The sequence below is a fragment of the Colletotrichum lupini genome, chromosome 7 (genome assembly GCF_023278565.1).
Source record: "Colletotrichum lupini chromosome 7, complete sequence".
NCBI classification, from domain to species: Eukaryota; Fungi; Ascomycota; class Sordariomycetes; order Glomerellales; family Glomerellaceae; genus Colletotrichum; species Colletotrichum lupini.
The window spans coordinates 1,411,945-1,434,897 of NC_064680.1; the positions used below are offsets into that span (position 1 = coordinate 1,411,945).

Below are 22,953 nucleotides of genomic sequence, written 5' to 3' on the forward strand. Positions count from 1 at the left end.
GAATAAATGTTAAATGTGATATTGAACAATAAAAATGGGGAATCTTTGATTTTTCTATACCAATTCCAGTCTATCATCAACATCCTTCGCTGCCTCAATGCTCCTCTTCAATACGCTGGTCTCCAATCCGCTGAGCTCTCTCGCGTTCATACCAACCATGCAGCTCATATCCTTCTTCCTTGCCCCCTTAACCCATTGCTGGTCAATCATCCAGTGTGTCGGCACCGCAAACTCGTTCGGGTCGTCCATCTTGTTCTTCAACAGCCCGCCGTTATACCACAACAAGTTATCCACCTCGTCCACGTGCGCAATCACGAAGCTGCACACCTGCGTCATCTCGGTCTGCACTCCGCTGAACGGCTTCCGCCAGCCGACCATACCGCCATAGTGTCGCGAGAAGCTGTACGTCGAGCCCGTGGCCTCGAGGCCGATCCAGTACGTCTCCTTGTCGCCGTACGTGATCCTGTACGTCCACGAGTTGCGCACGGCGTGCGTGTTCTGCCACGCCGTGTGTAGTAAGCCCATGAGCACGTTCAGACGGCCCTTGTTGAGCACCACGATGCCAGAGTCGCCTTCCTCGGCGTACTTTTCCGTCCACACGAGCGACTTTTGCAGCTCCTCGCTTGGGTGTTTGATCATATCGTGGAACCATTCGTGTCTCTCGGGGAACTGATCTTTCCAGAGCAGTCGGTCATGGAAGAGAAGCGCACCCTTTTCTTGGTAATTGCGCTGTTGGAAGAGCTGCTCGGGTTTCTGCAGGAAGACGACATCCGCATCCAGGAGAATAACTTCCTCGAATCGGCTGCCGAGTGCGGCAAACGGCTTAATCGCCCATCCCCCCTCGGCCAACTTCAATGTCGTATCGTTGAAGACAGTCAAAATGTCCAAAAATTCAATGCGTCCGCCATCGCCCTCGGCAGCTTGCACAAGCGTGTCGCGGTCCTCCTCAGATAAATCCTCTTCGCCGGCGTAAACAATCTGAATGGGCAGCGTAGTCTGCAAAACGCGCGTCAAGGACGCAACCAAATGACACGCAAATCGCAGCGTGCCGTGTCCCGTCGGAATGACGATACCGGCATTTCTCGGCACGTACTCCGGCTTCTCTTTGCCGGACCCGGCGGCGCCCAATTGCTGTGCCGGGGCCCGCGGGGGCGCACGATCAGCGGCAGCGGCCCCCATAAACCTTCGCCTGAGATCGGCCAGAGGCGTCTGGCTGTGGATGTCCCTCGGCGGAGATTGCAAATAAGGGAACAGGGATGCGGCGACTCGCTCGACCTGGGCGTCGAGAAACTGTCTCTCGGCCCCCACAACCCGCAGGCCGTCGGTGCGGCCGCCCTCCTTCTCCTCGAGCGCCTCGATCCACGAGCGCAGCACCTTTGTGCGCTCACCCAGCTCTCCAAACACTTTCTTGTATGGCGGGCCGAGGGGGTAGTCGACGAAATATTGGGCCGTCGCGTTGATGGCGTCGAGGTTGAGACCGGACGTTTTTGAGGTGCGGAAGCTGAAGTTGGCTGATGTGAAAGGTGTTATCGCGCCGTGGAATCGGAGAAGGTAGACGACGCAGAGGGTGACGAAGGCCGCGCCGGCGATGATTGGCGTCGACTGACCGCCGTATCGCGGTGATACTAGGAGACGAACCATCCTTAAGGCCCTTTCACATTCCCTTCTTCTTCTCTCTCAAAGTCGTATCAATTTGTCGATTCTCTTTTGCAGCAAAAAAGCTCGCAATGGAACTCGGAAACTGAGTCTTCTCCCCGCGTCTTGACTGCCTGGGCCGGCGACCTTTTAAACAGCCAAGACCTTCAAGCTGTGCTTCCATTTTTGGGGTGTTGGGACCGGTGCTAGCCCAAAGCTTATTATGCCGATGTTCCTTACTCCCGCGTCAACCCAGACTCAGCTTAATCTATCTGACTGGCGACACTTGCGCAGCTTCCACCCCGGCTCGCGTGTTCCGAGATCAGTGATATCTGCGTCCCGTCCGCCAGTCACAGGTGAAGACGCAAGATGATGCCAGCGGCGGCCAAACCAACAAGCATAGCCCATCCCTTTTGTCGTTAGGACCAACGGCGGGTGGGCAGGGCACACAGGGCCACGCCAGCAGGTCTCAGCCGTTGGAACTCGACTCGTCGTCCCATTGCGAATCCCTCTAGGGCTGGGCTTTCCAGCGTGCAGGGCTTGGAGGGGACAGGTCCAGGGACGCCCCTGGACCCCGAGCTACCGGGACGAACACGCGTCTTGGATATAGCATGGGCCCACGTCCAAAGCCCACAGGGTCCAGGCCACGAATCAACCCCCCCGCATCCCGAAAGGCCTCGAACCCCTTTTTTCCTTTCGTCTCTTCTTAGATCAATGATGGAATGGCATGTCAGATATATCAACCGGCCGCTGACCTCACATTTATCTGCCGTACATCCGTGACGGCGTTCTGAGTCTTTGGGTTTCATACTTGCTTTGATCGTTACTTTCCCTACACCTCTTCGAACGGCTTAACGGTTGGTGTTTGATGGTTGATGTGGTCTTCACCAGAACCAGCTGTCGCATTCGAATCGACACTGTGACAGCGCTGGAATTCAGCTTGAACGGCCACGACGGGGCGTTGGGCTCATTTGAAGCTCAAGGTATTTGATCTCACGCCAATTGGGCGGAGGCAGGCTCCTACTCATCTCATTTGATTCGAAACTCGTTGATCAGCTCGTACTCGAAGCGATGAGCCTTTCATTTTGGTTCGACCTGCTATTCCAGGCAAAGTGGCTTGTCAGCTGAAATTCTGAATTGAGACTTCAGGGGGGGATGCTGTCGGGCTTCGATCACGAAATGGTGCTAGCGCCAAGAAAAGGACATTAGCGCCAACGATCGCTGCTTACCTCAATTACTTCATGCTCATGGGTCTTGCCAGTGGGATGACTGACTCGTACTTCATGGCTGGCCAGCAAAAGAAAGCTCTTTGGCGCAACAATATTTTATCAAAATCGAAGCATCTTGATGTCCAAGGCTGACAAAGAAAGTTGACTTTAAAGCATGCGACTCTTTTGCTTGTGAGGCAATCGAACCAATGCAACCAGAACTTCAAAAGGACACGGCTAATTGAAACGGAAAGCCCAACTGAAAGTTTGTTATGTGACTTGACATTTGAACCTGCGCCTCAATGCGAAGCCACACACGTGATATCGTCACTGAACCACCTTCTCAAAATATGGCCAATCTGAGGTCTCATGGCCAGCGGGAGCCAGGTTTTCCATAGAAACCACCTCACCTTAGGCGGGTAGAATGAGCTATGCTGCTTTCTGAGAGACCCGTTAAGGGTCAAGTAGGTTTCAGTGTTCGTATCGAGAGAGACATGTGCCAAATCTACGGTGGTGAAATCTAACCTATTCCACCCTTTGAGATGGGCGCTCAAGCGGAAATGCCGAGATTTCTACGACTGCGCTTCTCGCACAACACAAATTCAAGCGGATGTGGATCGATCACTTGACGCACGAGGTAACAGAGGCCAACGTCCTGTTCATGTTGCTCTGGCTGGAGTAGGAAGCAAGCTTGAGAAAGACATCACCCTTCGGCGTGTGGGGTTGGTTTCGACGAAGGAGATCCTCGTATTGTCAAGGAGACAATTCATGTGTACGAAAAATGGTTCTTCGAATATCTCGAATGCGTGTGTCAATTCTTGGAAGAGCTAAGGGACCCGTTTTGACGCCTTAAGCAGCCGTCAACATCCATGTGAGAGCCGACTTCAGGGGGCGTGCCAAAGAATCTCTCAGCCTTCCTTCCAAAGCCGATGATAAAGGCTCATCTCAATAGAGCCAAGTGAATTTTTGCGGACGCGAGCCGACACAAATGCCCCCATATGCTGGCATCGCGTCAGTCCTCCTCCACCACATGCTGCTCTGCATCGGCATATCCCAGGATACGGCCGGTCCTTCAAGTATCGGTAACCAGGAAGTCCACCTCTCGTATGATGTATCTGCCAACGCAATCCAAACATCTAAGCAGAACAAGAAGGAGAAGGGGCATTGAAATAGGGACTCTGCTTCTTCGCGGCCTCGTCAATCTCATCCATGGTGGCTTGCAAGTTGTGCCCCATGGCAGTCGCCTCGTCGAGAAGCTTGATTCGGCCATAATCAAGCCTGATGCATTCCTGAATAACCTTGATTTCCCCGGTCCAATTCTGTAAGCCGACGTTGCCGAAGTGGCAGAACTTGCGGACCTGTTCCAGGTGCTGCTTCATCGAGTTGTTGCTGATCTCAGCGATCTTCTGGAACATGGCAATTCTCTCGGACAAGTCCTTAAGCATATCGACAGTCTTCTCGCGCGCCTCCTGGTTGGTTTGAAAGGCTGTGTTGAGGGTGGTGGCAGCGAAGTTGCGCGCGGCGTCCAGCTCGTCCGTCAAGTCGACGATCTCCAGCTGAGACTTCTCAGCGTCCTCGGCCTCCACATAAAGCGCGTCAGTCAGTAGCTGTGACTTCTCCTCGGCGGCTTCAAGCTTCTTCGTGAGTCCAGCGATCTCGTGCTTGTCGGCCTCGCGCTCTTCCATGAGCTTGCCGATTTTCTGCTTGGACTCCTTGGCATCCTCGACCTCAGTCATCAAGTCGGCGTTTCTCTCCTTCAGCTCCTGAATCTTCTTTGCTGAATTTGAATTGATTTAGTGACGTTGTTGGGGTAGAACATTGTGAAGTCAGAAAGGATGACGTACCAGCCTGACGAGCAGTCTTGTTGCCGATCACGGTGGGAATGATCTCGAGGATGACCATGGCGCCAAAGGGGATCAAGATGGCGATCAAGACCGTCTGGATGACTTGCTTGAAGACGTGATACTCCATTATGAGCGACAGGTCTTGTTGGTGATGAAGTTGCTTCGGTAATTCGGGCTTCCGTAGGGTTTGATATGATGATGGTCTTCTGATGCAAGAGTGTAGTGTATGTTTGGAGAAAAACAAATCCAGCAGGAAGGCGATGTTGACAGCTTGAGTAGCCCCTCTTCTTTGGTTGCTTCCTGAAAGATCGTGGGATAGGTAGGGTTTGATGCCAGCGGGAACATGTGATTCCATGTTTTCCAAAAGGCGGGTGCCACCGAGTGATGTGACTGTTCTGGCTGTGGAAGCCTCCGGAAGACAGCACAAGACCTCACGCTCTTCCATTGTGTTTCCATGCGGGAGACTAGAGCTCTTTCAAAGTTTGGGTGTATGGGACAACAGGCAGACAAGCAACGATTGGTAATGATAAAGAGAAAGAGGTTTCAGGAGAGGTCTCGGAAAAGGATACATTTATTTATGATGGAGGAATTGTCTTCAAGAGCTACCCTCTGGTGGTCCATTGATTGGAATCTTCTAGACGAGCCTAGTATCGATGTCGAGGAGATTTAGGAAAGTATCAGTAATTCCTTTGAAGATTTAGTGAAGACACGCCAACTTTCACCTTGGGAGGAAATGTTTGGATAGGTCGGCGTGTCTAGAAGATACCCAGGAGCTGTCGCATGACCCATTAGGTTTAATTATGTTTTTCAATTCCCATTGAGAGAAATAAATGGTTCGTCTGAGTAAGTAATATTGAGCAAAAACGGTCTGGATGTCTCAAGGACTTGTGGAACAAGTGCTCGGTTCTCTTGATCGTAGGAAGGAATAGTAGGCATGTCTATGTCATGGTATTGCTTCTGTGCTGATTGATTCTATGATCGCTGTTTCTTGACGCTTTCCTGTGCTCAGTTCCCCCTTTCCGCCCTGAAGGTGACAGAATTATCACAAGTACCTGTGAAGCATCATCTATTGCTCCAGCTCACGATTCTTGCGGTCCATGTCTTTAACCCTGTTGCTAGAGCCGGCAACCTCATCTGCCTTCTCGATGATCTTAGCACGTATCTTCCGGAGCTCCTCCAAACCCTTCTCAACATCCGCCTTCAGAATCTCCACCTCGCCTTTTTCCTTTTCTAGGTCGGCTCTCATCTGCTTCACCTCCTCTTTACCCTTCTCAATGGCCTTTTCCTCTTGATCGACCCGTTCACCCTTGTGCACAAAAAGGCTCCAAGCATTTGTCTTAGCCTTTTCGTACTCGCGACGCTCGCCCAGAATTTCTTCGCGGAGACTCTCTTCCATCTTCAGAAAGACTTGATAGGCGACAAGGGCGTTCACGCGGGTTTTCTCTGTTATCTCAGCTGATCAGCAACGACTCAATGACGGAATTAACGTTTGGCAGGATACAGAGCATACATACCGATGCGTCGCTCGAAGAGGTTATCTCTGCACCACTTGGGAATGTCTTGGACGAGAAGAACGACGAGCATCGCTCCGCCGACGCTCGCCAGGAAAATACCAAACCTCCTCAATCTCGTTGATTGTAGCGTCATTGCCCATGTTGGCTCGTCTTGGTTTCTCTCTGTACCTAGTGCTGGATTGGGGGCATCAGTCGAGGTTGCGGTGCAGTGGCTGATAGGTTTAGCAATGATGGTCACTGATAGCTTGATGATTAATAGAGTTGAAGATGGGGGCGTGTAGTTGGAAGTGTTGGTGGAATTGTGGAGGACCAGGTGGAGTTTTCCCATCTTCAGGAAGACCTTGGTTCTTTCACTTTGTTAAGAACCCGTAGCTACGGAAAGTTCTGGGTGCAATGGTTTAGGCTCCTGCCTTCAAATGCAGTTTGGCAATCCCAAGGTGTGTGTACGTAGACACAAGGGTACATCTGATCTCAGACAGAAGAGGGAAGGACTGCCCAGTGATAGCTTCAACAACAGGAACTTCCTTGATATTTTCTTTACAAAGCTGATGCTAGGCAAGGTATAAAATCCATTCAATGGTGGCCCCTGACTGCAAGTCTAAATAAAGAGACAAGACAGTACAGCCCTCCCACAGGCAAGGTGAAAACAAACGCTGGGAGGGTTACAGACGAACTGTAAATGGCTATAGAATACCACAGATGTGATGTCAATCTGTCCTGAATCAGCGCCCACATTCAGGGGTAGTCTCATTTAAAGTATAATATCTACCACACTTCACTACTCTGCAGCACACGTATACGCCATGCCGAATACACACATCCGGGTTTCCACGGCCTAATAGAAACTAGTGCTATTGAACGTAAAATGCCCTTCTTTGGTAATTCTAGAGGATACTATCTTAGCAAAGTTTTGGTTAGATATTGTGGCTGTTGGTGGTGGCGACACCACGACTAAGGTCATCACATTCATCACACCCTTGTGTGGTTTTTCAGATGGACATGTGTTTGGAAGAGTCCATTTTTATGGACTACAAAGTATCGATAAGTCCTTACACCTATATCGATAGCAGTGCTAGAGAGTACGGGCTATGCTGTGGGCTGTGCTCGCTCGTGTATTTGGGGGGGGGATGGAGACAACATTGCCATAAAGAACCGCCGATATGCATCTATGTTCACAAAGACTTTTGCAAATGAAATGCAAAATACATATAAGCCCTTGTAATCAAATTTGCTTCTCTTGATTATACTGAAAACAATTTTACGGGCGTCATCTGGCTCTGCTCAGGACAGATCAGTCTCAAGAGATAGTTACCAATTACTCACTGTTCCGAATCCGAGATTCTCATTGGACAAGCTTGAAAACCGAGAGCTTTGCATGGGGAAAGGGGTCAGCTGGTAGTCCGTGGTATGGTAGAAGCCACATGGGAACTATGACTTACAATTGACTTGTCTGGATTATCAGGAAAGTTTCCAAAACAAAGGTACCTAGGCTCGATACAATAAACTCAGCGAAGCATTCTCCCGGTTTTAAACTCACTGTGCCCACTTTGTCTGATGGAGTAATTTGCAAGCTCTGAAAATCAGTCGTAGGTAGCATGTGTGAGATGCCGGTTGCAAAGAACTAAGGAGGCTCGGACCGAAGCTGGACTATGAGGCGGGAGAGTCGGACCCGAAGCCATGGTAACTCATAAACTGCTGCGAGAACCACCGACGATGCCGCTGACTACTCCGTACCAAGTATCCAATCTCCCGGGTCGGTGGGCGGGTGAGGTTCATCCGAGTCATGAGCCAAGCATGGATGCCAATGGGCCTTACCCAGCGACAGAAAGCTTAAATTTAGGGCTGTTTAGAATATATTGCAGCAACTGTCCGTCGTTTTCGTCGCTTTTGGACTCGGAGAGATCACTATTCTAGAAACATCCTCCGCAATTCGATAAATGCGTTGGCTTGAGCCTCATGTCTTAGTGCACCTCGAGTGCCGTGGCTCAAGACTTGGGTAGTCGTGTGCTATTCGCAGGCTGGTTGATGCAGGAGTGACACTACACCAGCAAGCCTGAACAACGTCAGGCAATTCACAGACAACCCCCCACACCACTGCCGGACGCAATCGCGTTCTCAGTCATAGTATACTATGTATGGGCCCAGATCTAGACTCTTGAATCAGCCTTTGACTCCGTCATGAACTCAAAATAATTTCACGATAGCGGAGGCGGAGTCTATTGGGGCTGACGAACTCCCACCGGGAGTCCGGGAACACTGCCTATTCCTCGACCACGCCAAAAGAATGCAAATGTTCTGCTGGTGCGTGGCCCATCTTGGCGTAATAGCGCCATCTCGCACCAATTTTATACCTTAGGTAGGGGTGACCCATCATTATAGTTAATTGAGCTCCAGCACCACCAAAACGAGCTAGGCCACTTCGTGGGCAGGAAATTTCCAGGTGCCGTCCCTATTCCTGCGAGTCAACGACTCCTGAATCCACGCTATGTGAGCAGACTCAGCAAAAGTTGCAAAAAAGTTTCTTAGAGAGTACCAAGACTTTCTTAATGTGTTGTTCCTGCTGACCCAAAGTGCCAAGATGGATCCATCTCCGTGGTATCATTATCTGCCTGAACCGGAGCCGATTGCGACAATGAAGCCATGTCCACACTACATTCTATAAATCATCACCAGTGCCGTGCTCTCTCTCTGCCCGCAATATGCTAGAAGTAGTTGATTATACCTTTCTCTCTCATCCACATTCTTTTGTGTGATTCGCAAACCCAACTTTTACACTCTTTTTCAAAGTACATACAGAAACACATTCTTTTTCACAATGTTGGTCATCCCAACAATACTCTCCTGCCTCTCCTTGGCCCAGGCGGCCAACATCTTCGTTTCCCCCAAGGGCGTAGCGACCCCAGATGGCTCCCAAGCCAAGCCCTTCTCCGACATCCAAGCCGCCGTCAACATCTCCCAGCCGGGCGACGTCATCATCCTCCGCGGCGGCACCTATGACCTCCTGAAGAACATCAACATCACCGTCAACGGCACCGCCGCCGCTCCCATTACCCTGCACGCCGCCAAGGACGAGGAGGTCATCATCGACGGCGAGGGTCTGCCGGATACCCCCGCGCCCGTCGGCGCTTCCGTGCCGGGCCGGAACCGTGGTGTGCTCCACGTTGAGCGCGTTCAGTACTGGAACTTTGCGCGACTTACCTTTACGCACGGCGCGTACGGTGTGTACGTGAAGGATTCGAGCAACTTGCGTTTTAACCAGATCGTTACTCGCGAGAACTACGAAAGCGGTTTCCACATGCAGGGTGCCCTGTCTAACAACGTAATCTCGTACCTGGATTCGTATGGTAACCGTGACCCGAGAAACAACGGCGAGAACGCCGATGGTCTTGCTATCAAGGAGGGCAAGGGCGAGGGCAACATTGTCGTTGGCAGCAGATTCTGGGACAACTCTGACGATGGTGTCGACTTCTGGTGCGTCTTTTGCTAGTTGCTGATGCTTTTTGATGCATAAGCTGACAGTATCGCAGGGAGTTCCACTCCAAGTTGACCATCAAGGACAGCATCGCGTGGGGCAACGGCTTCAACCGCTGGGTAAGTCAACATCAGACTCGAAGCCAATCCTCACTACACCGTTCTAATAAACCACCCTAGGACATCCCCGACTTCACCGGCAACGGCAACGGCTTCAAGCTAGGCGGCGGCAGCGCAGGCGACATCCTCCCCGCGGCCCGCGACGTCATCAACTGCATCGCCTTCGGCAACAAGGCCAACGGCTTCACCGACAACTCCCAGACGGGCGCCTTCGCCATCGAGGACAACACCTCGTGGATGAACGGCAAGACGGGCTTCCGCAGCGTCAACGCCACGGGCGTCCTCAAGCGCAACGTCGCCGCCCTCAACAACCCCGAGGCCCTCGCCAACGCCACCTGCTTTGGCCAGGCGACGCTGCGGGAGCGCCAGACGTCCATCGGCAACTCGTGGGATGTTTTGGGCGCGGCTGCGCTGACGAACGCGAGCTTCAAGAGCGTCGATATCAGCCTCGTTTCTGGCGCGCGCGGCAAGAACGGAAAGATTGTGCCGAGCGACTTTTTGGTGCTTGCTGATGGGTCCAAGAGGGGCGCTACCACCAACTGGAAATAAGCAGAGCTTGATGTAGATAGGCTTTCTTCTATTTAAGCGGACTCAGTTCGTCTAAGAGTTGCGGTGGCTTTCGTGACTCTAAGGAAACCAAAATTTTGAGCTGACGTATCTCTACTTCGCGCAAGCTTGAATAGAATGGAGGTCGTCTTCGTGCTAATCAGTCTACCTTATAGATCGACCGGGTTAAACTCTGCCGTCCTCTCGTGAATTGGTATGTGTGAAGCCATTTGGCTGGACAGTATGACTGTGGATTGTGAAGACCATCCCGCCTTAACACTTACTCGCTAGTCCACCACGATTCCATCGCTAACAGATAACGTCAGTAGATACGCCTTCGATTCTATCCAAGGCTCATTCTGTCTCGAAATTTTCGATCATGGTGCATCGTGAGGAAATCGGACGATGATAGTGTGGTCGATGAGGATCAATACGCCGTTTGTTGATGCTCTGAATGGCGATACTGGCGATGCATCGAGGCCATTCAACAGTCTAAAAGATGGGATGCCATCATATTTACTAGAATGTGTGCATACCAGTCAGCCCTGAACTTTGTTGCACGTAGTCAAGATCTCTTGATGGGCGTTCGATTTATTCCTAGTGGCCAAGCTAGAAAGCCTCACAACTTAGCCTTCATCTTGCGCCAGACTCACGACCCATCCGCGAGGTGTGGCACACATCTCCGCTACCATCCCCACAGCAAGCGCTGTTGAGCCGACACGTCGGCCGTGTAGCGGGGACCGGGACACGGGGCGGACCACGGGCGACAAATAAGAAAGAACGTTGCTCTCCGCTCCGGAATCGGAAGTCGAATGGAAAAAAACAGGGTAATGACGGAAAGAAAGTGGGATGCGAGCCTGATTTTGAGCGTGGGATGTCACCCAGGCGCCACAGAAATAGAGGCGAAGGGAAGATGCTTGATACGACTGTTGAAAATAGGGGTGTGCGTGACGTAATGAGCATGTCAAGCTCGGCACTCCCCTGTCAAGCAAAGTCTCCGGGCGTCGTGATCAATGTGCGAGGTGCGAGGTGTGAGGTGATGTGATCATGCGCGTCACGTCACGATCTCACCTTAGCTTATCTGCACCTTAAACTCTCTACTAACGCACTCTTGATCCATTTGAAGCAGATTACCGACAGATTGGATTGAAGAGATCAATACCTAGATTCAACTCCATCGTAAAGCTCCCTTTCGTCCAATACAGCGTCTCACTTATTATCGAAGAGCCTCACATAATGAAGTGCATCGGCATCTTCCCCGGCTCAGGAGGCCTAGGCGGCAGCACCTACGATTACCTCTTGAAACTTCTTCCCAGCGACCACATCATCCTCATCAACCGTCACCCGGAACGAGTACCTCAAGAACACATCAAGAACGGCCTCCGCGCACGCAAGGCGTCATACGAGTCGAGCCCCTCTGATCTCGAGGCTGCGTTTGCCGGTATCGAGGTGCTCTTCCTCATTTCCTATCCAAGTCATGTGCACGAGTACCGCAAAAAGGTGAGAAGCAAAGAGCTCAAGTTGGGCTGGTCTCATCCCCAAGTCGGGTGGCCTGACAAGATTCACAGGTGCAACTACCAGTCGTCAACGCAGCTCGTCGCGCAGGCGTGAAACACCTCTTTTACAGTTCCCTAGCCTTCGGCGGCGACTTGCAAGATGAATCTGTAGCGGAGGTAATGCAGGCCCACCTCTCGACGGAACGCCACCTAGCCTCCGTCGCGGCCTCGGACCCTAGCTTCACCTACACATCCATCCGCGAGGGTCTCTACTCGGAGTCGTACCCAATCTACACCTCTTTCTTCGACATCAACTCTCCCTCCTCCTCGAACGAGATCCTCATTCCGCATGACGGCGCCGGCCCGGGCGTGGCGTGGGCGAAGCGCAGCGAGTTAGGGGAGGCGACGGCGAAACTTATCGCGCAGTATTCCTGGGACCCGGAGCAATTCCCTCACGTCAATAAAAAAGTCCTGCTTACCGGTTCGCGGGTCTGGTCTCTTGAGGAGACGGTGAGGGTGCTCAGGCGGGCTGTCGGGAGGGACGTGAGGATCCGCGAGGTGAGCGTGGATGAGTACGTGAAGTTGCCGCAGGTTTTGGCGAAGTTCGGGTCGGTGGAGAAGGCGAGGACGTGGGCGACGGCGTGGGAGGCGATTCGGGCGGGGGAGACTTCTGTTGTGTCGGAGACGTTGAGGGAAATTATCGGGCGGGACCCGGAGGAGTTTGATGTCACGATACAGAGGTTGAAGCAAGCATGAGGGCATAGTCTGGAGGCATTTTCTCGATGATTTAGGTGGGAGTGTAGATGCGAATGGCTTCGTGGGCGTAGTGGGCTACAGTAGTTGGTCGGCCACTGCCGAACATCGACTTTGGGATTGCCATAGCTATGGGACGGAAGGATTCGCGCGCAGGACTTTGGACGAACATTTCGTTGCGGTACTTGGTCGAGCCAAGTCCAGATCAGGTGGCTGTCGAACAGAACGATGACTGAGGAAAGAGGCCGAGAGCGAAAAAGAGTTGGCTCTGGACTTGAAGGGGAGAGAAGCAAAGGGAGAGAGGGCGTATTGCCCGGCTGATCTCCCACCAGTATGCCCTTCATGAGACGGATAGACTCCTCAAATTCCAACAACGGGCGATTGGTTTAGTGGTATAATGACCGCTTAGCATGCGGTAGGTCCTGGGTTCGATTCCCAGATCGTCCAGTGTTTTTGACTCGCAACTCTATACTTGGGTTTTTCTTTTGGTACTGCCCTCATCAGCGGTCGGTCGCATCGTGTGCCTGCTTTGCCTTGTTGTGTGCTCCGTAGTTGCATTAGAATTGATGGAACATGAATGTTTGTATACGCAGGTAGTTGACAATGATTAGGTACATGTACCGTAGTGTGCAACTTCGTCACTGTACATAACTCAGGTACGCAAGGTAAGATGACAATGGGTTCAACAACACCATTGAGAGAGCGTCGTCGAAATAAAACTTTTTAGAAAACTCTGTGACGCACTGAGGAGTCTTTGTTTATGAAGGGACGGCCACCGAAGCCATTCTGGCTGTTCAGTCGCGATTGCTATGAATGTCACTGATGAGAAGAGTGCCTTTCTTTATGAATGATCGGCAGTCTCTGCCCAAAGCTGTCTTCAGCTTGGACTAGCGCCAGGGCAGCTATCGTCGACAATGCGGCCGTGGTTTCCCTGGGAATTCCCAAGCTTTTCGTATACCTCAGATTCAGGACATCAAGTACGTCGTTTCTTGTCAATTCAATATCATAGTGTCCGTACTTCACTCTATTCAACTATGCGGACACCTCCGTCACTGATGGGAATGATGCTGGAGTGCTCCAGATGAACTCGTATTGACGCTGGGATAAGCAGGCGGGGGATCGTATTAGCGCCCCATCCACCAAATAAGCGTTTTAAACTTGAATCGGCACCCAAATGATGTGCTGATAAGGATGAGAAGAATGCCGTGCTGTGCCGTTCCCCCGAACCAAGAGATGCAGCTGAAGACATTCTTACATACCTCCCCTTCCGGTCTAGAACTCGGACGATTCTTCCTCCAAGACACACGGCGCAACTAGCCCGTAGCCTATCTCAATCAAGCTCTTGTTGCAGGAAACGGGCTCATGCAACCCAGCAGGCCTCAAAGTCCAGCTTTGCGTGCTTTGCCCAACCCCCAACCGATCGCCAAAGTACCCTTGAATCCTTACCGCCGCGCTACCCCGGTTCCGGCAGGTCGGTTGCCCGCAGTCCGGCACTTGACCTCCTGGATCTGTCCAAGACTTCAAGTCTCTGAGGAAGCTCGAGGGGGCCACTGACAGCCAGGCACTGCGGTGTTGTTTGCTTGGGTCGCATCGGGGTCCACCACCAGTCCTACCAGCCCAATTTATCTAGGCCTTTATTCCACTTGCTTAATCAAGTCTTCAAGGCCGACCAGACGATGCAAAAGGTCCATCAAGCGCGCTTCTTCAAAGTTTGTGGTCTGCTATTCGGATTCGCCATGCCGCTCTTCCCGTCAACTAATGTCTCTATGAAGCGTGTAGAACCTGCACGTGTAAGCAGCCGCCTCCCATTCCAAGGGTTGCGTGCTCGTCTGATGATTCAAGATACCCCTGGCCAAGATAGACACGCCCAGCCACAGTCGAATGCTTCTCTCCAGGCTTCCAACCTTCCCTCTCCAGGTCCCAGTCACCTCCGCTCTCCTCCGCCCGTCTCCCAAGCCTGTGATCTGAGCGCCATTAAACGCAGAATCACCAGCCAGTCGTGTCGGTAGCTGTGGATCTTCACTCCCGTTTACCTTCCCCCCTGAGCGCGGAGAAGCGAGCTTGGGGTAGCACCACCTCCAACTTTGAAGATACCACCTGCATGTTCCCTCCCCCTCTTACACCGCAGAGGCGGGGACTTTTGTCTGCAGCTTGTTGCCGCATCTCGTTCTTGCGTTGATCAGGCAGGTCTCTCAACCAACAATCCATTAGCTAGAGAAGGTAGGCAACATTATCGGCGTCAAGAAATCGAACAAAGTTAAACGAGAAAAGGGCACAGACAGGGCAGACAGGGCAAACTTGAGATACCAAGATACTTTTCTCTCGAGGCGGGCCGCAATGGCCCAAACGGGAAGGTTGTAAGAGCTGCCCAGGCGATCCCCGACGGTCCGATCCTCGTCATTCATCCTGTTCCTGTTTCCCGTTGGCCCTGCCGTCGAAAAGTGTCCATCTCAGGCCTGGAAACTATGTTTTTCTACTTTCCCCTCTTATCCTCAATCCCTGGTAGTAGTTGTTGGACACAACTCTCCTCGTACCTCGTAACACCGTACATAAAGGAGAGCACACCCGTGCGATCCTCAATCTTGGCGATGCCTTCTCTCGTGCACCCTCGCTGAACTCATTACGCGCGGTCGCCATACACTCACTCCCGGCCAAGCTCCTCCTCTCCCTCAAGAGTTCTTTTCCTCGTCGTTGAAAGTAACATACCATCGCAACGATGAAGTCCCTCGCCGCCCTCTCCACCCTCGTCGCCGCCGCGACCGCCGCCTCAGTCGCCGGCGCGAGCTCCAAGCGCGTGAGCTACGACGGCACCAAGGTCTTCCGCCTCTCTGTCGGAGACGAGGTCGACAGGGTCAATGGCGTCGTCGACAAGCTCCAGCTGACGACCTGGAAGGGCGCCCCGAGAGCCGGTGCCTTCGCTGACATCGTCGTTCCAGCCACCGAGGTCGAATCGTTCAAGGCTGAGGTTGCCGGCATGAACCTCACCACCATGCACGAGGATCTCGGCGCCTCAATCGCAGATGAGTCTGGCTTCTCTGTCTACGCTGGTAAGTCTTGACACCTCTCCAAGGCTGGATGCCCCCTCACCCTATGCCACACGGCCATCCCACGCGGTTGCAATCTCGCAATATGCCAAAGTTCGTCAACTAACTTTTCTCTCAGTCGGCTCCGCCAACGCGACCTGGTTCAACTCGTACCACGCGTACGCCGACCACCTTCAGTTCCTCAAGGACCTGGTCTCCTCGTACCCCAGCAACGCCGAGATCGTCACCTCGGGCTCCTCCCTCCAGGGCAACGCCATCACTGGCATCCACATCTACGGCACCTCAAAGGGTACCAAGCCCGCCGTGGTCTTCCACAGCACCGTCCACGCCAGAGAGTGGATCAGCACCATGGCCAACGAGTACATTGCCTGGAACCTCCTGAGCAAGTACTCCTCCGACACGGAGATCAAGAGCTTCGTCGACAAGTACGACTTCTACATCTTCCCCGTTGTCAACCCTGACGGTAAGTCCTCATTCCCGCTCAATATATCACGTCAGTGAACCCTCTGGCTAACTGTCTTCATCAAGGCTTCATCTACACCCAAACCACCAACCGTCTCTGGCGCAAGAACCGTCAGAGCACCTCCGGCAGCACCTGCATCGGCCACGACATCAACCGCAACTGGCCCTTCCAATGGTCCGTCACCGGCGGTGCCTCCACCGACCCCTGCGCCGAGGACTTCAAGGGCCTCTCCCAGGGCGACGCCCCCGAGACTGCCGCTCTCTCCGCCTGGCTCGCAAAGACCAAGTCCGCCCAGGGCCTCAAGCTCTTCATCGACTTCCACGCCTACTCCCAGCTCTTCATGACCCCCTACGGCTACTCCTGCACCGCCGTCTCCGCCAAGAACACTGAGCTCCAGTCCCTTGCCAAGGGTGCCGTCGCCGCCATCAAGGCTGTCCACGGTACTTCGTACCAGTACGGTCCCATCTGCACCACCATCTACAAGGCGACCGGCAGCAGTGTCGACTACGTCAACGATGTTGTCAAGGCCGATTACACTTTCACTCAGGAGCTTCGTGACACGGGTAACTACGGCTTCGTCTTGCCCGCTGCCCAGATTGTGCCTACCAGCGAGGAGACCTACGCTGGTGTCCGCTACTTGCTCCAGAACATGAAGTAAATGGCGTTCGGGTATAACTTTCGGACGGTTTTTCATATGAGAACAGAAGCCTGATGACACCCCCTTTCATGTATCTAGTTTAACCAACCCTTTCTCTAAGTATTCCTTCAGAACATGAACAAACAAACAATCTGTACACATCAACCTTCCGTCGCAAATGTGGACCTGTGTTCTCAAACTTGTTCGCAAGCCAATCGTGTGTTTCGTTTCCTGCATGCCTTGGCCTATTAAACATAAAAACATCCGTCCAAGCACGGCCCGTCGGCACGCTGATACGTCCTCGGTGCCATGGAACCATCAAACTTCAGACGACTTCTCGGCTGCATGTGCAAGCAAAGGTAAGCACAAGTTCTCCGCCGGTGTCGTATGAGTTCCTGGGCGTTCCTGGATAGGAGGGGAAGAGGGCCCGAGTCAAGGATCTTCCTACCTTATTTTCTCTTTGTGCCGTCATGTTCTTTCAGAAGTCGTGCTCGTGCCCCGGATTACTTCATTCTTGTCTCAAAAGTTCCTTTGTCACTTTCAAGACTGCCTATACCAAAAGCGGCTTTCGAGGAGAAGACAATTTCAACGCTCTATTCAAAGAAACACCAAATACCCTCATGAAGAATACAACTGAATAACAACACAAATAACTTACACTCAATGCGTCGACTCTCAAGTCTATCGGCGCTGCTAGCAGCCCTAGCAATCCCGCTCTCTACCTTCGCCGAGCTCACTCGCCGCGAGCTCCAACCTCTCCCGCTCTCCGTCCGTGACCGTGACATCGTCGATGCCCGCAACGCAACGGTCGCCCTCGTTGGCGTGAACTGGGCAGGACACGAGCGGACCATGCTGCCCGAGGGACTGCAATACCAGTCCATCGCCCACATCGTCAAGCGCATCGCCGAAACCGGCTTCAATTCTGTTAGGCTAACGTTCGCCACCGAAATGGTGGATGACATTGTCGACCGGGGCGGCGATGTAGATCTCAAGACGACGCTCCAGAATGCGCTGGGCCCGGAGAATGGTACGGCTATCTTGAAGCAGATTCTCAAGAATAATCCATCTTTTAGCGAGAGTTCGAAGAGGCTTGATGTGTGGGATGCTGTTGCGGCGGAGCTGGGCAGACAGAAGATCTACGTGCATCTTGATAATCATGTTTCCAAGGCCGGCTGGTGTTGTACGCCGTATGATGGGAACGGGTGGTTCGGTGACACGAACTTCAATACATCTAACTGGGTTCGCGGGTTATCCTATATGGCAGAGCATGTAAGTTGCAACTTACTTCCCTAAAGCACCTGATTCCTTGATCGTCCATTGGCTGACCTTTACGCAGGGGAAAGCTTCAAATTGGACAACCTTCATCAGCATGGGTCTCCGCAACGAACTCCGCGACCCCTTTTCCGCATCCCCCCCTCATAGCCTGGAGAACACGACCTGGACGACGTGGAAGACCCGCATGGTGCAAGGCGCGAACGCAATTCACGCCGCCAACCCAGACGTTCTCATCTTCTTTGGCGGGCGCATCTTTGACTTTGACATTTCGGCACCCGTGCAAGGGGAGTTTGCTAGCGAGCCCGGGTTCAACTTCTCCATTGCCGAGTTCTCGTTCAAGAACAAGTTCGTATTTGAGCAGCATCAGTATGACCAAGGGCTTGTTGATGACTCATGCACGAGTTATCGGGATATCTTGACGGCGTTTGGGTCCGATGTTATGACTATTGGGAATAACGGGACGACGAACGGTACCATGACGAACGGGACTATGACGAACGGGACTATGACGAACGGGACGAGTAATCGAGCGCCGTTGGTTATGACGGAGTGGGGACATGATCAGACCGACGAAAGCGGCGCGTTCAAGGATAAGTTCCGAAGATGCCTGGTTGACTTTATGGTTGACCGGCAAATTAGCTGGATGGTATGGGTCATGGGTGGAAGTTACTACACGCGTGAAGGTGTGCAAGACAAGGATGAGCCTTGGGGTGAGTCTACTTTCTTCGTCGAGGAGATGTCGATGATTGCTAACGTCTCTATGATAGCCATTCTTGACCACAACTGGGATGCTTACCGCGGGAAAGCTTCTATCCGACAACTCCAGCATGACATGGAGAGGACGTACGAGGCCTTCCATCAGTCTATGCCTGATGCTGGAAGAAGTCCAGGGAATCAGCCAAAGAGTGTCGCAACGTCCTTCTCGTACAGCGTGTCTTTGGCTACTTTGATAGGCATCGTCGTAGCAGGTATCTTGGCTTAGAAGAGATAGAGTGTCGGAGGGTAGAGGAGACGCTCTGTTCATTGTGCATTTTCAGATCTGCAAGTCCTGTTGGATTCTACTGTTGTATCTCGCCATCACCCAGGAAACAGTCCACTCAGGAGCGTTGGGAACAAGACTTGCTCACCAGGTCATTGCTATTCACCATGTCTGCTGTATGGTTAGGCTCGTTGTGAAACTCAAACTATGAACAATGTCTAAACAACACGGAATCTATGCCCACGTATAACCTACTTCCTACCAGAAAACACCTGCTTCCCCTCAAACCAAGTCTCCAACGTCTTCGCCTGCAACGCCTTGCTCGGATCCCAATCAAGATCGAAAATGGTCAAATCAGCCTTCTTCCCAACGTTGAGTGAACCAACACGATCCTCCAAGAAACAGCTCCTCGCCGCCCCCTCCGTCGCGCCCGCCAACACGTCACACAACGACAGCGCAAACTGCGGATTCACAACCGTCTCCAGCTCCGGCTCCCGCGCAGACCGCCGCGTCGTGGCAATGTACAAGTTATCAATCACATGATGCGGCGCCGTCGGCGCATCCGACCCAATCGCCACGTGCGCGCCACCGTCAGCGAAATCGCTGTACGCAAACGCCCGCCCGCACCGGTGTTCCCCGATCAGCGTCGGCCAGGCGCGGAGGATCGCTGGGTCCGAGTGGACGGGCTGCACGGAGGCCGTGATGCCGAGTTTTCCTAGGCGCTTCGCGTCCTCGGCGGTTGTGACTTCGAGGTGTTCGATGCGCGGGCGGTGTTTCGGTCCGACGTGCGCCTCCAGCACGTCGATCGCGTCCGCGACGGTGCGGTCGCCGATAGCGTGGAGCGCGACCTGCAACCCATGTTTGGTGGCTGCTTGTACCACGGGTGCCATGTACCGCTGCGACCAGACGGGGTCGCAGTTGTCGCCGTTGTGGCTGTAGGGTTCCTTCAAACTCGCCGTGCAGCCGTCAATGATGCCGTCGCAGACGAGCTTGATGCCGACAAGGCGGCAGTCCGGGTCCGTCTCGAGGTTGAACTCGCGGGCCAGCTCCGCGGCGCGCTCGACCTGCTTAATGTTCTCGGCGTCGTCGTCCTTGGGGAGGATCATCCAGTAGGCCGCGAAGCGGATGGGGAACGGGCGGCCCGCTGCCTTTTCCTGCTTGCGGTACTCCTGCAGCGCCGTCCAGCCGTCCTCTTCCATGGCCATGTCGATGAGACCGGTGAAGCCTGCGGCCGTGTAGTCGTTGATGGCCGTCTCGATAGCGGCGATGCGATCCTGGAGAGTCGAGGTGCGGGCCATGTAGAGGGGGATGAACTTCATGCTCGCCGCCTCGGATAGAAGACCGCTAGGTTTACCCGTCTTCGGATCGCGAACAATCTCGCCCCCGGGCGGGTCGGGCTCGTTCTCGAGATCCAGGTCCTTGAGAGCGGCGGTGTTACACCACGTCGAGTGCAAGTCCTTTGCGGTGATGAGGATAGGTCGGGGGTCGAGGTCGTCGAGGAGGGAGGCGAGGGGCCCCTCGGGTGTCATGAAGTGCATCCATCCGCTACAGAAGATGCGTTCGGCTTCCGGGTGGGCGGCGGCGTGGTCTCTGATTGTGGTTCGGATGTCCTCGAGAGTCTTGCAGTGGGCGAGGCTCAGCTTGAGAAGCGCCTGACCGAGTTGCGTCAAGTGGATGTGTCCGTCAACGAGGCCGGGGAGGAGAGTGTGGCCGCCTACATCGCGGACCTCTGCGCCAGCGTCGATTGCGGACTTCACCTCAGATGCGGAGGCGTCACCGACAAAAGTGATGATGCCATCTTTAATCACCAGCGCTTCTGCAAAGTTGGCTTCAGAACGCTGACCTGCAGGTGCTTTGTTTGACCTAAAGATCTTTCCGTTCTGGAAGACGACGTGTGTTGAAGCCGTCATGCTGAGTGGTTGTGAGAGTTGAGTTATTGGCCCTTGCAGTAAGGTAGGTAACACAACGCTAGAGAGACGGGAGGTTCTGTAGTCAGTACGGCGCTGTGTAACTTCGAGCAACTTTAGTATACCTAACCCCTCAGCCTAAGAGTTGTTCCAGCGAATAGCGCATGCAATACGTGGCCAAGATCGCGAGGAGGGGTGAACTAGTTGCATCATTCTCGTGATAGCACTGATAGCTTAGATACGGGCTTGATGGCGGGGTGGCATGCGGGGTTGAACCGTCCTGATTTCCGACGTTGCTCGGCCGGGCCCTCGGCGTTGCAACTGTTCAGGTGGGGAGTTGATTTGTGCTGTCAAGAAACGACGCAGTTCCTCCGTGATCGGCCTATGGAGATACATACGTTGGGGCGAAGAGTTGTTGAAAAGATTTGAGGAATCTAGGACAGGCTTGACAGGCTACCCGAGGTTCCAGCGTATAGTAGGCGCATTAAGATGCCAAGTTGGCCGTGTTGCGGGCACAACTCGACACCATACCTCGCGTCACGAATGCCCAGGCTGGAAACCCTTTCAGGACTCTTACCCCTGTCTTAGACGTTACAGAAACACACTGCTTCCTGGAATCTGAAGATTCAACAGGAATTTCATGCTGTTTGGCATGCCAGTGACGATCACTGTTCTACTTCGCTCCGAAATATGAGAGGCACGTCGCTTGTTACCGCTCGCAATCAGCCACTCGCCAAAACATTCCCTACTCGTCAGGGCCTGGCGGCCAAGACAATACGCAGTCATAGACAACTGCAGGCAGCCACTTATAAGCCGTTGAAATAGACTCTCCTGGCTTACTTCAGTCGACCAAGTTTGGGCCTCAACCTTTCCATCTCAAATCGCTGCGGTGATTTGGAGCCAGCAAAACTTCGGCTCCAATCGCGAACGGATCTCGTTGCCCCGGTGATGCTCATTTCCACGGAAGAAACCCCAGTAGTGTGATGGCCCCGCTAGGATCTTGAAGGATTTGGTTGATTCTATCTATAGAAAGAGGTAGGCGATGAACCTCATCCGACTACCTAATCAGAGACTACCTATTTCACCTCGTAAATGATGGACTCCAAATGTCTGCCTAAGTATCAGATACTAGCACCCATTGAAGCCTTGACAAGGCCTTGCCAGACATGCTGCACCCTGTCTTTCTTCAGTAGAAAGCGCTGAAGAAAGCCAGGGGTTTACAACGGTCTGAACTGTGTCATGTGACTAAGCCGTAAGTTGTCCCGCAAATGGACATGGTCGATCCCATTCAAAGCGCGCTATTGACGCTGTTTTTTTCGATCGCGTTGAAGAGCAGAGAGAGGGTCGGTGCAACTTCTCCGCCCAGGAATGCGAAGATGGAGAAGAACCAGAAACGAATATCGTAAGTCATCCGAGAGATTGGGAAGAAAAAAGAAAGTTATGATGTAAGACCACCATCAGCTAAACGAGTATGCAAGGTGCAAGCGGTGCCAACAGAGAAAGGTACTTTCGCTCTCCGTGTTTGTTCCCCCTTTTCCCTGACCCGACTCCGCCCTCCCCCGGCCTACTTTCCCCCGACTCTCGGCTTTTCCCCGGGTACTTGGGATCCGTACACGGCACCGCTCCGGATCCGTGTCCGGTCGAGGAAACCCGTCCGACCAAGTCTCCTCACCCGCTATCCGACCTGTCCCCCGCGCTGACACCTGACTGATCCATAAAAATGCAAATAGATCCGCTGCTCCCGCACCTTTCCATGCACAAACTGTTCCACAGCATCCGCCAAATGCGAGTTCCGCGAGAGCGACTTCAAGCGGCCGCCCGTGTCCCGTGAGTATGTCGCGGCTCTCGAGTCACGCATCGCCTCGCTCGAGAGCTTGCTGGGCAACCTCAAGGCCGCCGACGGCGATGAGCGCAACCAAATCCTCGACGACCTCGAGGTCCAAGACTATGTGCCCTCCTTTTCCGGCCTGCCCTTGGCGGATGAAATTGCGCATGACCAAGGCTTCGTTTCAGGAAATGACTGACGGTATTTCCTTGTCCCTTTCCTTTTCGTTCTCCTTA

At 53.2% G+C, this 22,953-nt stretch overlaps 10 protein-coding genes and 1 non-coding gene across 11 annotated transcripts; 7 read left to right on the forward strand and 4 right to left on the reverse strand.

The window, feature by feature from the left end:
- Window positions 1-54: 54 nt before the first annotated feature.
- CLUP02_13433 (uncharacterized protein) lies at window positions 55-1,641 on the reverse strand (the record flags this gene model as incomplete). Its single annotated transcript, XM_049292372.1, has 1 exon — window positions 55-1,641. The coding sequence occupies one exon, from the start codon at window positions 1,639-1,641 to the stop codon at window positions 55-57; it is 1,587 nt and encodes a 528-aa protein (XP_049149518.1).
- A 223-nt stretch (window positions 1,642-1,864) lies between these two features.
- CLUP02_13434 (uncharacterized protein) lies at window positions 1,865-2,996 on the forward strand (the record flags this gene model as incomplete). Its single annotated transcript, XM_049292373.1, has 6 exons — window positions 1,865-1,991; window positions 2,099-2,256; window positions 2,370-2,422; window positions 2,527-2,595; window positions 2,652-2,747; window positions 2,825-2,996. 6 exons carry the CDS (start codon window positions 1,865-1,867, stop codon window positions 2,994-2,996), a joined length of 675 nt encoding a protein of 224 aa, XP_049149519.1.
- Window positions 2,997-3,979: 983 nt separating this feature from the next.
- Window positions 3,980-4,814, reverse strand: CLUP02_13435 (uncharacterized protein; the record flags this gene model as incomplete). The annotated part of the gene is made up of 2 exons (XM_049292374.1): window positions 3,980-4,620; window positions 4,688-4,814. 2 exons carry the CDS (start codon window positions 4,812-4,814, stop codon window positions 3,980-3,982), a joined length of 768 nt encoding a protein of 255 aa, XP_049149520.1.
- A 939-nt stretch (window positions 4,815-5,753) lies between these two features.
- CLUP02_13436 (uncharacterized protein) lies at window positions 5,754-6,529 on the reverse strand (the record flags this gene model as incomplete). The annotated part of the gene is made up of 2 exons (XM_049292375.1): window positions 5,754-6,130; window positions 6,202-6,529. The coding sequence occupies 2 exons, from the start codon at window positions 6,527-6,529 to the stop codon at window positions 5,754-5,756; spliced, it is 705 nt and encodes a 234-aa protein (XP_049149521.1).
- A 2,487-nt stretch (window positions 6,530-9,016) lies between these two features.
- On the forward strand, window positions 9,017-12,590 carry CLUP02_13437 (uncharacterized protein; the record flags this gene model as incomplete). Its single annotated transcript, XM_049292376.1, has 10 exons — window positions 9,017-9,672; window positions 9,729-9,792; window positions 9,853-10,307; window positions 10,476-10,544; window positions 10,601-10,628; window positions 10,668-10,775; window positions 10,862-10,899; window positions 10,969-11,360; window positions 11,465-11,838; window positions 11,907-12,590. The coding sequence occupies 10 exons, from the start codon at window positions 9,017-9,019 to the stop codon at window positions 12,588-12,590; spliced, it is 2,868 nt and encodes a 955-aa protein (XP_049149522.1).
- Window positions 12,591-12,962: 372 nt separating this feature from the next.
- CLUP02_tRNA247 lies at window positions 12,963-13,034 on the forward strand. The gene has a single exon. It is a non-coding gene; the product is annotated as a tRNA-Ala (tRNA).
- Window positions 13,035-13,257: 223 nt separating this feature from the next.
- On the forward strand, window positions 13,258-15,202 carry CLUP02_13438 (uncharacterized protein; the record flags this gene model as incomplete). Its single annotated transcript, XM_049292377.1, has 8 exons — window positions 13,258-13,267; window positions 13,336-13,384; window positions 13,446-13,539; window positions 13,597-13,659; window positions 13,778-14,097; window positions 14,149-14,592; window positions 14,678-14,774; window positions 14,879-15,202. The coding sequence occupies 8 exons, from the start codon at window positions 13,258-13,260 to the stop codon at window positions 15,200-15,202; spliced, it is 1,401 nt and encodes a 466-aa protein (XP_049149523.1).
- A 101-nt stretch (window positions 15,203-15,303) lies between these two features.
- Window positions 15,304-16,752, forward strand: CLUP02_13439 (zinc carboxypeptidase; the record flags this gene model as incomplete). Its single annotated transcript, XM_049292378.1, has 3 exons — window positions 15,304-15,634; window positions 15,750-16,094; window positions 16,160-16,752. 3 exons carry the CDS (start codon window positions 15,304-15,306, stop codon window positions 16,750-16,752), a joined length of 1,269 nt encoding a protein of 422 aa, XP_049149524.1.
- A 642-nt stretch (window positions 16,753-17,394) lies between these two features.
- On the forward strand, window positions 17,395-18,988 carry CLUP02_13440 (endo-beta-1; the record flags this gene model as incomplete). Its single annotated transcript, XM_049292379.1, has 2 exons — window positions 17,395-18,000; window positions 18,068-18,988. The coding sequence occupies 2 exons, from the start codon at window positions 17,395-17,397 to the stop codon at window positions 18,986-18,988; spliced, it is 1,527 nt and encodes a 508-aa protein (XP_049149525.1).
- Window positions 18,989-19,143: 155 nt separating this feature from the next.
- Window positions 19,144-20,895, reverse strand: CLUP02_13441 (amidohydrolase; the record flags this gene model as incomplete). Its single annotated transcript, XM_049292380.1, has 2 exons — window positions 19,144-19,156; window positions 19,448-20,895. The coding sequence occupies 2 exons, from the start codon at window positions 20,893-20,895 to the stop codon at window positions 19,144-19,146; spliced, it is 1,461 nt and encodes a 486-aa protein (XP_049149526.1).
- A 1,468-nt stretch (window positions 20,896-22,363) lies between these two features.
- CLUP02_13442 (fungal specific transcription factor domain-containing protein) lies at window positions 22,364-22,916 on the forward strand (the record flags this gene model as incomplete). Its single annotated transcript, XM_049292381.1, has 2 exons — window positions 22,364-22,531; window positions 22,623-22,916. 2 exons carry the CDS (start codon window positions 22,364-22,366, stop codon window positions 22,914-22,916), a joined length of 462 nt encoding a protein of 153 aa, XP_049149527.1.
- Window positions 22,917-22,953: the final 37 nt, after the last annotated feature.